This window comes from Loxodonta africana, chromosome 5 (genome assembly GCF_030014295.1).
Source record: "Loxodonta africana isolate mLoxAfr1 chromosome 5, mLoxAfr1.hap2, whole genome shotgun sequence".
NCBI lineage: Eukaryota > Metazoa > Chordata > Mammalia > Proboscidea > Elephantidae > Loxodonta > Loxodonta africana.
The window spans coordinates 35,434,344-35,450,385 of NC_087346.1; the positions used below are offsets into that span (position 1 = coordinate 35,434,344).

Here is a 16,042-nt window from a genome sequence, read left to right on the forward strand (position 1 = left end):
CCCAGAATCTCAAATTATACCTTTACTGGATCCTTATAGGACTTTAAAGCCTGGGTTCTCCAAACTGCATCATGCAACAACATTGCCTGGAGGGCTTGTTAAAACACAGACTACTGGGCCCCTACCTCAGATCTTCTGATTCGTTTGGTCAAGGATGGGGCCTGAGAATTGGCATTTCTAACAGGTTCCCAGACGATGATGCTAGTCCAGGGACCATACCTTCGGAACCACTGCTTTTGAGAGAAAAAAGAAAAAAAATGTTTCTTTGTTATGTCTATTAATTTTTTCAAGTCACCCTGAGTAATGTGATTTTAAGATTTCCAAATTCGCACACAGAACAGTTTCATCCAATATCATAGGATAGCTACATACCCATTACAACAGTTTTAAGAAAGATTTTTCTTTGCAGAAGTATTATACTGCCTATTTAGTGCTAGATACTGTTGCCATGAGTCAGAATCAACTCAGTGGCAACGGTTTTGTTTTTTTACTGTGGTATGGACTTTAAAAAGCAAAAGAAAAAAAAATTAAAACTCAAGGGGGCCATCTTGTGGTGACCATAGCAATTCTTAAAAAATTTAATGAGCGTGTAAGGAACCAAACCTGTGGTAGAAAATCATATTTTCTGATACATGCTATGCTATGACACATGGAAAAACATTTGCAGACTACTGGTTATGTGTTGGAGCCCTGGTGGCATAGTGGTTAAGAGCTCGGCTGCTAACCAAAAGGTCAGCAGTTCAAACATCAGCCGCTCTTGGAAACTCTATGGGCAGTTTGAACCGACTCGACGGCACCCAGCAACAACACGACAATTGTTGTACTTAGTTTTATGCTTGTTTATTTTTTACTTAGTCTTTCCCTTTGAAAACTTGCTTTTCCACAGCAGAGCTATTGCTCTTTTACTGTGTCCTCAAAAACCAAACAAAAAACGAAACCCATTGCCGTCGAGTCAGTTCTGACACATAGCGATCCTATAGGACAGGGTAGAACTGCTCCAGTGGGTTTCCAAGGAGCAGCTGGTAGATTCCACCTGTCAACCTTTTGGTTAGCAGCCATAGCTCGCCATAGCTCTTGACCACTGCGCCACTGGGCTCCACTGTATCCTCAGTGGCTGATAATTTGATCACACCTCTGTTTCCATCTGTAGTTAGGTAGTGTTCCTCTTTTCAGTCAAGAATTTGCATTGAAAAATTATATTTGATGCTTATACTTTTCATCAGGTAGAATATTTTTTGTCATTTTTTATTTCAGGTGGTATAAGTAGTTGAGTAACCGCTGAGTATTTGCTGGATCTGACTGGTTTATAACTTCAGAAGAAACAATGGAAAGCCAAGAATTTATTGTAAGTTTTACCTGTTTTCGCTATTTCCTTTCCTTCCTTCCTTCCCTCACTTCCATTCTTTCTTCCTTCCTTCCATTTCACAAATCTCTCGTTAGTGCTACCAGGTTTAGCAAAAACAATCAAGAAACAAGACTGCCCAGTTAATTTTTTTTATTATTACTGTTTTTAATTTTATTGTGTTTATGTGAAAGTTTACAGCACAAATTGGTTTTTCATTCAAAAATTTATACACCAATTGTTTTGTGACACTGGTTGCATTCCCAGCAGTATGTCAACACTCTCCGCTTTTCCCTTTCCACCCTGGGTTCTCCATGTCCATTCGTCCAGTTTTCCTGTCCATTCCTGCCTTTTCATCGTTGCTTTTGGGCAGGTGTTGCCCATTTGGTCTTGTATACTTGATTGAACTAAGAAGCATGGTCCTCAGTGTATTATTGTTAGTTTTATTTAAAAAAAAAAAAAAAACCAAACCCATTGCCTTCGAGTTGATTCTGACTCATAGTGACCCTAAAGGACAGAGTAGAACTGTCCCATAGGGTTTCCAGAGAACGCCTGGTGGATTCTACCTGCCGACCTTTTGGTTAGCAGCTGTAGTGCTTAACCACTGCACCACCAGGGTTTCCTGTTAGTTTTATAACCAAAACAAACCCACTGCCATCAAGTCGATTCCAACTCATAGCAACCCTGTAGAACAGAGTAGAACTGCCCCATAGCTCTTAGCCACTATGCCACCAGGGTTTCCAAGGCCTATCTAATCTTTGGCTAAAAGGTGGACTTCAGGAGTAGCTTCAGTTCTGAGTTAGCAATGTGTCTGGAGGCCATAGTCTTGGTTTCTTCAGTCTCTGTCAGACCAGTAAGTTTGGTCTTCTTTTTTATGAATTCGAATTTTGTTCTACATTCTTCTGCTCTGCCTAGTACTCTTATTGTGATCCCTGTGAGAGTGGTCGGGATGGTAGCGGGCTCTGGACTCGGGCTGGTGGAGGCTGTAGTTACATGGCTCGTTAGTCCTTTGGACTAATATTTTCCTTGTATCTTTGGTTTTCTTCATTCTCCTTTGCTCTGGATGTGATGGGACCAATAGATGTATCTTAGATGGCTGCTCCAAAGCTGTTAAGACCCCAGATGCAGCTCACCAAAGTAGGATGTAGAGCATTTTCTTTAGGAGCTGTTAGCCAATTGACCTAAATGTCCCCTGAGACCATCGTCCCCAGCCTTAAGCCACAGTAACTCCATCCCTCAAGGTGTTTGGATATGTCTGAGAAGCTTGTACGACTTTACCTTGTTCAAGTTGTGCTGACTTCCCTTATATTGGGTGTTGTCTTTCCCCTCAGCAAAGGTAACACTTGTCTACTATCTGGTTAGTGATTTCACCTCCCCACCCCTTCCCTCTCATTAAATTTGAATGTCAGGTTAACAGTGAATAGTTTTTAGAGTAAATTTGTTCCATTCAATATCTGGGACATAAAACCTATTGCTGTTGAGTCGATCCTGACTCATAGTGACCCTAAAAGACAGAGTAGAAGTGCACCACAGGGTTTCCAAGACTAAATTTTTTCAGAAGCAGACTGTCACGTCTTTCTCCCACAGAATGGCTCATAGGTTCAAACTGCCAACCTTATGGTTAGCAACCAAGTGCTTAACCACTGTGCCTGCAGGGGTCCTTAGTATAAGTATGTCCCAAATAACAGGAGCCCTGGTGGCGAAGTGGTTAAGTGCTCAGCTGCTAACCCAAAGGTCAGCAGTTCAAATCCAGCAGCTACTCCTTGTAATTGACTCAATGGCAGTGGGCTTTAGGGGGGGTTATTGAAAAATAGTATCGTTTATCTGAAATTCAAATTTAATTGAGCACCTATATTTTACCTAGTAACCCTATCTTTTGCCTACTTATTCATGTTTGTTATACAAAGTCCTTTGTGATAAATTCTTTGTAAACTTGGGACCAGGGAACAATTTTCTTTCTCTTGAAGAACTGGCATGCCTCTTATGTCTAGATAAATGATTCTGAAACTCCTTGGTCTCAGGACCTTTTTACATGTTTGAAAATTACCCAGGGCCAAAGAGCTTTTGTTAGTAGAGATTACATCTATGGGTGTTTTTCATGATAGAAATGAAAACATTTTAAATATATTTATATATTAATTCATTAAAAATAACATGAAAACATTTTTCGAAAAATGGCTGTATTTTCCAAAAGAACAAATACCACCACAGAGAAAACATTGTGAAGAAGAGCATGGTTTTACATTTTTGCAAATCTCTTTAACATTTGGCTTGATAGAAGACAACTGAATTCTTATATCTGCTTCTGTATCAATCTATTGTAATATTAGATATGATATAGCCTCTGGAAAACTCCACTGTATATGCCTGAAACAATGAGTGTGAAAATGCAAGTAATGTCTCAGTATTATCATGAAAATAATGTTCATTTCACAAATCCCTGAAAACGCCCCGGGAACCCCCAGGAGTCTCTGAACCACACTTTGAGAACTGCATGGATTATGGATACTATGTAACCCCACAAATTTTTCCTTTTCCACCAATGACTAGCAAGCTCAAAATTCCTTTTGACACTCACTTAACTTTTCGATTTCTTCCTTAGATTTATACCTTTACTTCTTTCCTCCCGTCACCTTTTACTACCTAATGTTTTTCTTTCCCGTCTTTTTTTTTTAATTAATGTTTTATCGTTATTGGTGTCTCTGCTTTTATTTCAATGAAAGATGTCTTAAATATTTTTTTAGGTAGGGAAGATATATAAAATGCATAACATTGAATACATATAAATTGAAACCATTTCTTTTGTACTTTTGGAAATAAGGTACTTTATACTCACCAGAAGACGAAGAAGTCAAAAGTGTGGCAAGATGGAATTCTGAAGATCACCCACTTAGGAAACAAAGTAAGAGCAAAGTGGTCGGTTACAGACTCCAAGAGCTAGGTTCTTAGTAGATTAATATTAAGAAAATTCTGTAGGTGATAAAATGTCAGATATCATCATACACTGACTTTGATATAAAAATGGTTGTCATCAAATGATTCTAACATTACAGTGGTTAATTTGTGTATAATAAAAACTCAGTATTTTTTAATTTGTTATGATTTCAAAAGCTGTTATAAAGTGCTTACTATGCGCAAGTCATAATGCTTTGATTTTATCTACATAGCTCTCCTGTTGTTAGTTGACATTGAATTGGGCCAATTCATGGTGCCCTATGTAAAACAACAAAATGTTGCCCAGTCCTGTGCCATATTTATGATCATTGATATGTTTGAATCCATTGTTGTGGTTGTTGTGTCAGCCCATCTCATTGAGGGTTTCCCTTGTTTTTGCTGACCCTCCACTTTACCAAACATGATGTCCTTTTCTAATAGTTGGTCTTTCCTGATGACATGTCCAAAGTAAATGAGCTGAAGTCTCACCATCCTTACTTCTAAGGAGTATTCTGGTTGTATTTCTCCTAAGACTAATTTGTTTGTTCTTCTGGCAGTCCGGGGTGTATTTAATATTCTTCACTAACACAACAATTCGAATTCATTAATTCTTCTCTTTCTTTTTCATTGTGTGGTTTTTGCATGCCTGTGAGGCAATTGAAAAGGCTTGGATCAGGCACACCTTAGTCATCAAAGCGACATTTTTTAAAACTTTAAAGAAGTCTTTTGCAGCAGATTTGTCCATTGCAACACATCATTTGATTTCTTGACTGCTGCTTCATGAACATTGACTGTTGCTTCAAGTAGAATGAAATTGTTGACAACTTAAATTTTGTCTCCATTTATTATGATGTTGTATATTATATTCATTTTACTGATAATAAAAGTGAGGCACAGAAAGATGAAGTAGCTTGCCCCAGCAACTCGCAGCTAGAAGGTGGAGGAGTCATATGTGAATGTAGGTTTTTGGGCTCCAAAGCCTACCTTCTAACCGTTCTCCTGCCTTTCTTAATTATATAGGACACATTGATGAGATCTGTGGCCTCCTGAATGAAGCCCAAACAGCTTTGCCTAGCAGTTAAAGATCTCCATATTCTGTCCTCATTCTGCCTTGTGGGGTTATTAGTATCCCTAAGGGAAGCTTTTTAATATAGAAAAGGCTATTTACTATTGTTTTTTAAAAGTAGTATTTAAATTATTAAAATTGCAAATAAAAAAATTCTAGTTTTGCCTTAAACCTTTAGGTTAACCTATAAATCCTACTGAACTTATAAACTTGTTAAGTTTAACAGTCACTATCAGTGGGGTCTTTGCTTTATGTTCAGTCAACTGAAGTTGAATAAACTAAATGGTTTAAATAATTAGTCTTTAAAAAAAAATAACCAAACCAAATCTGTTGCTGTTGAGTCGATTCAGAAAATTACCTCAAATATTTTATATTAAAATTTAACATATTCGATTTGCTTTTTTTAAACGTTTTGGTTGCCTCTAACAAGCAAAGCTTTCCCAAGTACTTAAGCCTCTCTTAATTCTAATAAATTAAACTTGTAAATATAGTTAATATTAGGGCCTTTTAAGTATTCTAATATTGTTTATAAACCTAGTAAAATTTACTTACCCCTTTCATTCAGTGAAAAAGCTGCGTATCCAAAATGAATTTCTCAATTAAATACATTTTAAATTGAAATCATGAGGCTAATCTGTTACTTTTAAAGTGTAGATTGTCTAAAACTGTACAAAACCTTTTAAAATAAAAAAATAACTTTTTAAAATTAAAAATAACACAAGTAGTTTAAATATCAAATATTCCCTGATTACCTAATTACTAAAACCCATTTATGATCTTAATTTAAAAGTAGGATGGAAGTATGCGACAGTATTAAACATTTGAGAAACTGTAAGCAATTAAATATGGCTGGAACAAAGGGCACATGTTGAGAAATGGTAGAATATAAAGCCAAAGAGGTAGACAGGAGCCATTATGAAGGACTTTGTGTGCTCAGCCTGAGGAGCCATGGAAGGATGATGGCCAGAAGAGTAACATAATGATACTTGTGTTTTAGAAAGATCGCTTTGCCAGGAATGTGAAAGTTATGTAAGATGAAAGTCAGATTGGATTTAGGAAAACTGTTGTAGTGAAGAGGCTATAGAATAATCTAGACGAAAGGTTATGGTGGTCTCAGCAAGCAGTTATTAGCAATGGCAGTAGAGGGAAGGGATTAGGGAGAAGTTTGAAAATATCGAAATCTTCAGGTCTAGATATGGAAGGTACAAGGAGAATCCAGAATGACTTTTACGTTTTTGTATTATGATTATGATACTGAAATAGGATATCTCAAGAAGAAAACCAAGCTAAGGGGGAGGATGAATATTTTATATTTTGAATTCCATTTTGAGCATACTGCATTTGCAGTGTCATAGAAACACTCAAGTAATTGCCTATATGGACCCAGGAACTCAGCAAAGAGTTTTGGCTACAATATAGATTTGGAGTCCCTGGCATTTAGGTGGTATTTGAAGCCATTAGAATGAATTCATTCATTCATTTAGTCAACAAATAGTTTTTGGGCACCTATTAGGCACTATTCTAGAGGATGTAACAGAGGACAAAACAGACAAATCCCTAATTTCATGGAAATCACTTGGAGGAGCAGTCTGAATATATATGTTTAGTGGGTTAGATAAACAACACTGTTCATTGTTCATTGTAGCTACAATAGTTAGCAAGGGCAAGAATGGTAGGAGATAGTGATGGAGAGTTAATGGGAGCCCTGTTTGTATAGGCACTATTGGCCATTGTTAGGATTTTGCTGTTAGGGAGCTGTGGAGACATAGGAAGGATCTCAGCAGACATGTGACATCATTTGATTTGTATAGATGATATTGCTTGGAGGAAGAATAGAATGAAAGGAATAGAGAAGGATAGAGCCCTTGTAAATACCAATTTTCTTAGCAGCATTATTGATATAGAACTCACATACTGTATAATTCATCCATTTAAAGTGTTCAGTTCAGTGGTTCTTGGTGTACTCAGAGTTGTACAACCATCACTACAATCTAATTTTAGAACGTTTGGTCACCCCAAAAAGAGATCTCAATCCCATTAACAAGTCACTACCCCATTAACCATAGAGTCCCTGAGTGGTGCAAATAGTTAAGCACATGACTACTAACTGAAAAGTTGGTGGTTCAAACCCACCCAGGAGGACCTTGGAAGAAAGGCCTGGTGATCTCCTTCTGAAAACCCTATAGAGTGCAGTTCTACTGTGCAACACATAGGGTTGCCATGAGTTGGAATCTACTCAACGGCATTGGTTTGGTGTTTTTGGTTACCCATTACCCACCCTTACCCCCTAGTCCTAAGCAACCACTGATTCATTTTCTGTCTCTATAGATTTGTCTATTCTGGACATTTCATATGAATGGAATCGTACAATATATAGTCTTTTGTGTATAACTTCTTTCATTTAGCATAATATTTTCAGGGTCCGTCTGTGTCGTAACTTGATCCCTTTTTTTTTTTTTACTTCATTCCTTTTTGTTGTTGGGTGCCATTGAGTTGATTCTGCCTCGTAGTACCCCATGTAACAGAGTAGACCTGCCCTATAGGGTTTTCTTGGCTGTAATCTTTACGGAAGCAGGTTACCAGATCTTTCACCTACAGAGCTGCTGCCTGGGTTCAAACCACCAACCTTTCAGTTAGCAGCCGAGTGATTAACTGTAGTGCCACCAGGGCTCCTTCATTTCTTTTTATTGCTGACTAATGCAGCATTGTATGGGCAGACCACATTTTATTTAACCATTCATCAGTTGGTGTACATTGGCTTGTTTCTACCTTTTGACTATTATTTAATAATGCTGCTGTGAGTATTTGTGTACAGATTTTTACGTGGACATGTTTTCATTCCTCTTAGGAATATACCTAGGAGTAAGATTGCTGGGTCATATGGTATCTCTATTTATTGTCCATGATTAACCTTTTGAGGAGCTGCCAGAATGTTCTCCAAAGTGGTAGAAACACCAGTATTTAAGAGGCTAGTGGAAAAACTGCCATGAAAGATGGCTAGAGCCATAAGGGGAAAGCCAGGAACATAATAGTCACCTTAGCTTCTTTTTTCTCTCTTACCCCTCACATTCAGTTGGTCAGTAAGTCTTATCCATTATACCTCATAGGCAATCGTCTTATCCCCAGTGCTGATGTTTTATTTCAAGTACCTGTCTTTGTGATTCCCCCACCCTTTGCCATTACAGTAATCTCTTAACTGAGCTTGTCTCCAATTTTGCCCCCAACTAATGCATCCCAGGAAGCCCTGGTGGTGCAGTGGTTAAGAGTTTGGCTGCTAACCAAAAGGTCAGCAGTTCATATCCACCAGGTGCTCCTTGGAAACTCTATAGGGCAGTTCTGCTCTGTCCTATAGGGTTACTATGAGTCAGAATCAACTCGACAGCAACAGGTTTTTTGTTTTTTTTTTTTTTAATTATTTTGGAATGCATTCCAAGGAACTGTGGTGGCACAGTGGTTAAAGTGCTTGGCTGCTAACCAAAGGTCAGCAGTTTGAACCTGGCAGCTGCTCCGTAGGAGAAAGATGTAGTCTGCTTCCATAAAGATCTACAGCTTTGGAAACCCTACAGGGCAGTTCTACTCTGTCCTTTAGGGTCTCTATGAGTCGGAATTGACGCAACAGCTATGGGTTTGGTTAATACATTCTAGGAGCCCGGGTGGTGCAGTGGTTAAGCTGCTAACCAAAATGTTGGTGATTTGAACCAACTCGGTGACTTTGTGGGAGAAAGACCAGGTGATCTGTTTCTGTAAAGATTACAGCGTAGAAATCCCAATAGGGGAGTTCTAGTCTGTCACATGTGGTTGCTGTGAGTTGGTGGCACCTAACAGCAATGCATTCCACTTCTGCTTTTTTCCCAAGTCTATTCCAAGATCCTCATGGTAGGGATTACGTTCTTGAATTTTTTTATGTGTATGCCTTTGCTCTCTTATGCTGACTGAATAGCTGCTGGGGGTGGACATTTGAAATGGATGCACTTTCAAATCCAAGTAAACAAAATGGGTAATTTTTTTATTATGTGATTTACTTGAATAATAATTTTTTATTTGCTACTGAAGAAATTTAAGTAGGATTATGCTCTTTTCCTTTTTAACATTCATTTTGTTTTAATATAGGCAATTTTATATAATGACAAAGGAGATTGTCTGGACAGCATATTTCTTAAGCACCTTGAGGTATTTTAATGTGTTTGTCTTATTTAAAAAAAAAAAAAAAAAAAAAAAACTCCTGAAATACTTCCTTTATGATTGTTGTTGTTACAAAGTATAGTCGTAGTACTAATATTAATAATTATAGCTAGTATTTTTTGAGTATCTACTATTGCCCAGATTCTGTGCTAAAAGCTTGTAGATATTGTTTTATTTAGTTCTTACAACAACCCCGTGATATTTATAGATCAGGAGTACAGTGCAGACAGGTTAAGTTCATAGAGTTCTAGTGGTGGGACTGGGATTCAAACCTAAGAAGTTCAACTCTACTACATGGCATTGATAGGCAGAGATCTGTAATTATATCTCTAATTTTTTAAATTTTTACCATTTAAATATTTTCTCAAATATTTATTCTGTTTGTCCCCTGTTGGGGAATAGGGGTGGGTGGAGGGAACTAAAGGCATATTTTAGTATAATATAAGAATATTAGAATTGGTATGGCCTGGGTTCATTTCCCATCTTCTTATACTTCCTTGTTAACCCTATATAACTTCCCTGCGGTAAAATGTGGATCCTATACAGCCTCACTGGGTTGGTCTGAAGATCAGAAATAGCTTATGTAAAGTGCCTAGCAATTTAGTGCAGTGATTCTAAAAGTGTTAAAATGTATATTCTTATTACCGTTGTGTTGATTTTTGTCTATGGTATTCAGTTCATTTTGAAATTTTACATGACATTAATAATGGGAGTGGTATTTTTAGAGCCCTGGTGGCGCAATGGTTAAGAGCTCCACTGCTAACCGAAAGGTTTGAATCCACCAGCCACTCCTGGGAAACCCTATGGGACAGTTGTACGACAGTGGGTTTGATTTTTTTTCTTCTTTGTTTTTTTTGGCATTTTTACATTTATCAAAAGAGTGTCTAGGAGAGGCACTGTCTTTGTTGGTGCTTAATTGATGGTAACTATGGTTGCTGTTATTTCATCTTATAAGTCATTTCATTAGTAAAAAATTAATCTGATACAGATTCTGTGTATTATCAAACTAGGTTGATAATTTTATTTTTATGCTTCAGTCAGGTGGTGGCTAGTGTTGTGTTTTATTCATTAAAGTGATTAAAATGCTTTTTGGAATATGATTGTTTAAGCAACTGGAATAATTTACATTAATATTAAACTTAGAATTATGAGTGTGTATCTAATTAAGGTTCATTTATGAAAGTATATAATTAATGTTTAATAGCTTTCATTTATTTAAAAAAAAAATTACATTTAGTTGTATGTATCTCCACTAAACTCCTTGAGAAGAGACATTTTTTTCTTGTTTGTATCCCCGGCATGTAACAAAGGGCCTCACATGGATGCCCAGTTTATATTGTTTACAGAATAAATTAGTGGATAATTTTTTGTTGTATTATTATCTGTACTATTATTATTTTATGCTTGTTGATAAATAACTAGTGCATAATAACAAATTAAGTCATTTATTCATTTGTTCAACAACTTTATTGAATGTGTATCTTGTGCAGTGTTAGCATGGTGAACTTACTTGAGCATATAGATAATCAAATAATTAGATGTATATGATTTTGACATTTATTCTTAGGTGAAACCTGGAGATGACTTAGAAAGCGATCGATTCTTAATTACAGTTGAAGAGGTTAAAGTTGCTGGAAGCATAGCTCCTAAGCAGAATGTTGTCAAAGAAGCAGCAGAGTTAAATTCAAGGAGGTTTCTCTCTTCTGGCCAGTCCCTTGGATGTCAGCCTTCTGGTTTAAAAAGGAAGTTTCCTGTAAGTTTCTCTGTTGAAAATAATAAGTCAACATACATTTATGAAATCATTTCAAGAAACAGTGAATTTTGAAGCTGGTTTACTCTTAAGTATTACTTTACTTTAGGCAAAGCAGACACATTCTTTTTTTTATTGCCAGTTCATTAAACATTCTCTGTATAGGTACTGCTATTTACCTATTATTAGGTAATCATTTTAATTGTTTCAATATTTTTAGGGCTTTCAATTACCACGTCCAGTGCCAAAGAAAATGGTTACTACAGAAAATGGTCAACCTGCTATATCACTTGAGGCTCAGAAATCTGGTCCAACTTTTCTTTCTCCATTCTACAGCACATCTCCTTTGTTTTCTACTGCTGGCAAGAAAGATACAAAAAATATATCAACAGACCCTGAGAACATTGTTGTTTACAAGAACAGAGAGAGAAGCGGCATGCCTTCTTCTTCAGTTGTCTCTACCCCATCCTTTAAGGTTAACCCGGAAGTGCTATGTGCAGAGAATTATTTTTGCTCTCCTATCAACTCTGTAAGTAAGCATTCAGACTCTACACTGGCAAATAAGCCCACGAAAAGAGATAGTTTGGCATCTCACTGTTTAGGAATTTCTCAAAACGTCAGGAGCAGAGCACAGATATTGGCTCTTCTGAAGTCTAAATCAACTAGTACATATAAAGAACTAAATTCTGAGATTACAGAACATTTTACACAGATACATCCACAAGAAAGTTTAAAAATTCCTACTAAACCAAAGTGCCTAGTTGAACAAGAAAAGTGTGCTGAGGTGAAGAGCACAGAACGGTTACACTACCAGCATCAATCAGAAAATATCGTAAGAAATAAAAGCCGATGGACCGTGTATTTATCCTCACAGAGCTCACCTATACATTCTTCTTATATGAATGGAAGTGATGTAGAAAGGAAACCCAAGGCCCAGGGAGATGAAATAAATACAAATATGAAAGACCTTTTGGTACAAAAGAAGGTACAGTTCTTTGAAACATATGCTGAAATGGGGGAAAAGTATAATGAAGACAAGCAAGTAGCTAATGATCCATCCTCCTGGGATCAGGAAATAAATTTTGAAATTCCTTCATCCTGTGAAAGCTTCAGCTTACCAGTTACATATAGCAATGCAGAATATGCAGAGGTCCAAGGAAATGATAAAATATCTTTTAATCATAATGACCAGGTGTGCATGAAAGGACCAAATCTTAATGGAGAAAATGTTCAGGAGGTAAATACATGTGGAACACCAGAAAGAGAGTATAAACAACCAGTGTCTTCTCTGCCAGAAGTGGAGCATCTACAAATTGAATCTTCTCTAAGTAACAATTTTAGTATCTCTGATGATAGTACAGACGTGTTTTCTAACAGTAGTGCTAATAATGAAGGAATTAATGGTATTAATGAACCTATGAGTAATGCAACACAGCCATTTTTGGAAATAACTTTTGATCTGAACAATTTTGAGACCAGTGACACGGAGGAGGAATCACAGGAAAGCAGCAAAATTTCCCAGGATTCAGAGCATAACGGTAATTCGTGTGTGCAGAAGAGATGTGAGGACATAAGCTGTAAGGAAATTGGCAGTGAACATTTGCCTCTCTTAACGTCTTTTGGTGGCAAAGCTATGAAGCCGTTACCTATTAAAGAGACTCTGCCATCACAGTTTAGCGCTAGAACTTGTGTAGAATTTGACACGGGACCTTGTAAAGCTGAAAACACTGGAAAAGAAATAGAGGACTATAATGACACATTAAGTAACTTTGACTCATCTTTAGAGTGGACCAATGATATATGCGTAGATAATAATGACGATGCTAATAAGTCTATCCATAAAGTCAAAACTGGCTATGATTTCGCTTTACTCGCAAATAAATCTAAAGGCATAAGAACAAATTTACATACTCATCAGTTTTTAGGCAAGGCCACTAATCAGACTCCTGAAAACACTAGCCTGTTTTCAGAAGACCTTCAGCCTCAGCCTTTTATTTTGGGAAGTGACTTGGACAAAAATGATGAACAGGTTTTATCATCACCCTCTAGTAATGACAACAGTATCCAGCTATTAAATACCAATCAACAACATTCTGAATATATTGCACTTGATAAATCAAATACCCAAGTTTCCAATTCTTCGTTTCACCCTCTGGGAAATAAGCATTCTATTTCCAAAGAACCAGAAGCACGTAGTCCTATGTATGAAAATTCAGGAAGGATTGAGAGTTTGCCCCGTGAACACATTGAGATAGAAAGTGTTGGAGATTGCAAACAATATCACAGTAATCATGGAAATTCTTCAGAACATTCTGGATTAGTAAATAACATTTCCCTATTAAGGTCTCTGTCTGAACACAGTACAGCTTTAGAAAGCTTGGAAGTACTGAAAAAGAAAAATACATCTTCTAAACAACGAGAAACTCAGCAGACATGTGCGCCAGATAGCAGTCCTGAAGGTTAGAATGATATGTCTATTTTGGGTTGTTCTCTTTATAGCTCAAAGGATGAGAAGATTACTTGCTTCTGGAGGCTACATTAAAGAATTATATCGTGTTTAAATACATAATAAATGTACTTGGTAAAATCAGTTTTATTAGGGTAATATAGTAAAAAATAAGTGTCCTTTCTACCATGGTTCCTCAGTCCACTTCTCAGAATTAGACACAGTTTTTTGTGTATATGCTTTCAAAAAGATTCTATGCATATATAAGCCCATATAAACGCATACATATGTGGCTAGATATCTCTTTTTTATACTTGTAGACTATGTCTTCTCAATAGTAAAATGTCACTTTGAAAATAAGAATTTCACAGGACAATGTATTTTATTTGATGTATATTATTTTGTGTGATTTTTTTAAATTGACGTGAAATTCATATAACAAAATCATCCATTTGCAAGTGTACAGCTCAGTTGTATTTAGTGTATTCACAACGTTGTGCAACCACCAACTCTCTTTAGTCTCAAAATTTTTTCATCACCCATAAAAACACCTCTACCCATTAAGTAATCACTCCTTACTTCCCCTTCCTCAGCTGCTGATTACCTCTAATCTGCTTTCTGTCTCTAGATTTGCCTATTCTGTATATATCATATAAAAGGAATCATAAAATATGTGACCTTGTAGGTCTGCCTTCTTTCACTTAAAGGTTTTGAGGTTCTTCCAAGCTGTATCACATATCAGTACCTCATTCCTTTTTATAGCTGAGTGGTAGTCCATTGTGTATTTATACCGCAATTTGCTTATCCATTCATCCGTTGATGGACGTTTGGGTTGTTCCTAACTTTTCTCTATTCTGACTTATGTTGCTGTTATAAACATTAGTGTATAAGTTTCAGTTTGGACATATGTTTTCACTTCTTTTGTGTATATACCTCAGGGTAGAATTTCTGGGTCATATGGTAATTCTACGTTTAGCTTTTTGAGGAACTGCCAAATCATTTTTCATAGCACCTGTACCATTTTACATTTTTACCAGCAATATACAAGGGTTCCTATTTCTCCATATCTTTGTCAACACTTGTTATTTTCTGTTTTTTTATTTTTATTAAAGCCATCCTAGTAGATGCGTCCCCATGAGTTGGAGCTCATTCAAGCCATCTAACAACAACAGTAGCTATGAAGTGTTATTGTGGTTTTGATTTGCATTTCCTTAATGGCCAGTGATATTGAAAATCTTTTCATGTGCTTGTTGGCCACTTGTATATCTGGAGAAATATCTATTCAAGTCCTTTGCCCATTTTTAAATTAGGTTATTTGTCTTTTCATTGTTGAGTTTTAAGATTTCTTTATATATTCTAAGCGTTAATATCCTCATGAGATGTATGATTTGCAAACATTTTTCCCATTCTATAGGGTTTTTTTTTATAGGTTGTCTTTTTACATTCTTGATAATATCCTTAAGTGCACAAAAGGATTTAATTTTGATGAAGTCAAACTTATCTTTTGTTTCTCCTGCTTTTTGTGTTATATCTGAGAATCATTGCCAAATCCAAGGTCGTGAACATTTACCCCTATGTTCCCATCTAAGAGCTTTATAGTTTTAACTCTTGTATTTAGGTCATTGATTCATTTTGAGTAAATTTTTGTATATGGAGTTCAAGGTAGGGGTCTGCCTTCATTCTTTTGCATGTGTTTATCCAGGAGCCCCGGTGGGGCAGTGGTTAAGAGCTTGGCTGCTAACCAAAAAGTTGGCAGTTTGAATCCACCAGCTGTTCCTTGAAAACCCTATGGGGCAGTTCTACTCTGTCCTATAGGGTTGCTATGAGTCGGAATCGACTCGACGGCAACGACTTTGGAGCGGGTTGAGATCCTGCAGCTCCAGTACACCTGCAAAAAAGGTGGTTGGAATTTTGATAGGGATTGCATTGAAACTGTAGATCACTTTGGGGAGTATTGCCATCTTAACCATATTGTCTTCCAATCCATGAACATGAGATGTCTTTCCATTTATTTAGGTCTTTAATTTCTTTAGCAGGTATTTGTAGTGTTTTTTTTCCTAAATTTTATTTTGTTGTTGTTGAGAATGCATACAGCAAAACATACACCAATTCAATAGTTTCTACGCGTACAATTTAATAATATTGATTACGTTCTTTGAGTTGTACAATCGTTCTTACTTCCTTTTCTGAGTTGTTTCTCCCTTGTCAACATAAACTTACTGCCCCCTAAGGTTCCTATCTAAGCTTTTAAGTTGCTGTTGTCAATTTGATCCTGGGTAGATAGTTTTTAACAGAGCATAATGTTCAAGGCACACATTTTTA

At 36.6% G+C, this 16,042-nt stretch overlaps 1 protein-coding gene across 7 annotated transcripts in view; it reads left to right on the forward strand.

Annotated features, from left to right (window-relative positions):
- The window catches only part of ZGRF1 (zinc finger GRF-type containing 1), a 103,806-nt gene that overhangs the window by 3,611 nt on the left and 84,153 nt on the right, over positions 1-16,042 (forward strand). For 6 of the 7 annotated variants that reach the window (XM_064285427.1, XM_064285425.1, XM_064285423.1 and 3 more), the window contains exons 2-6: positions 1,255-1,345; positions 4,164-4,244; positions 9,453-9,512; positions 11,092-11,277; positions 11,495-13,733. In XM_064285427.1, the coding sequence (XP_064141497.1) occupies positions 1,325-1,345; positions 4,164-4,244; positions 9,453-9,512; positions 11,092-11,277; positions 11,495-13,733 (2,587 nt within the window). In that variant the 5' untranslated portion in view covers positions 1,255-1,324. Of the gene's footprint in view, positions 1-823; positions 1,346-4,163; positions 4,245-9,452; positions 9,513-11,091; positions 11,278-11,494; positions 13,734-16,042 lie in introns of those variants that run through there. The other variant, XM_064285422.1, reaches the window with a different exon arrangement.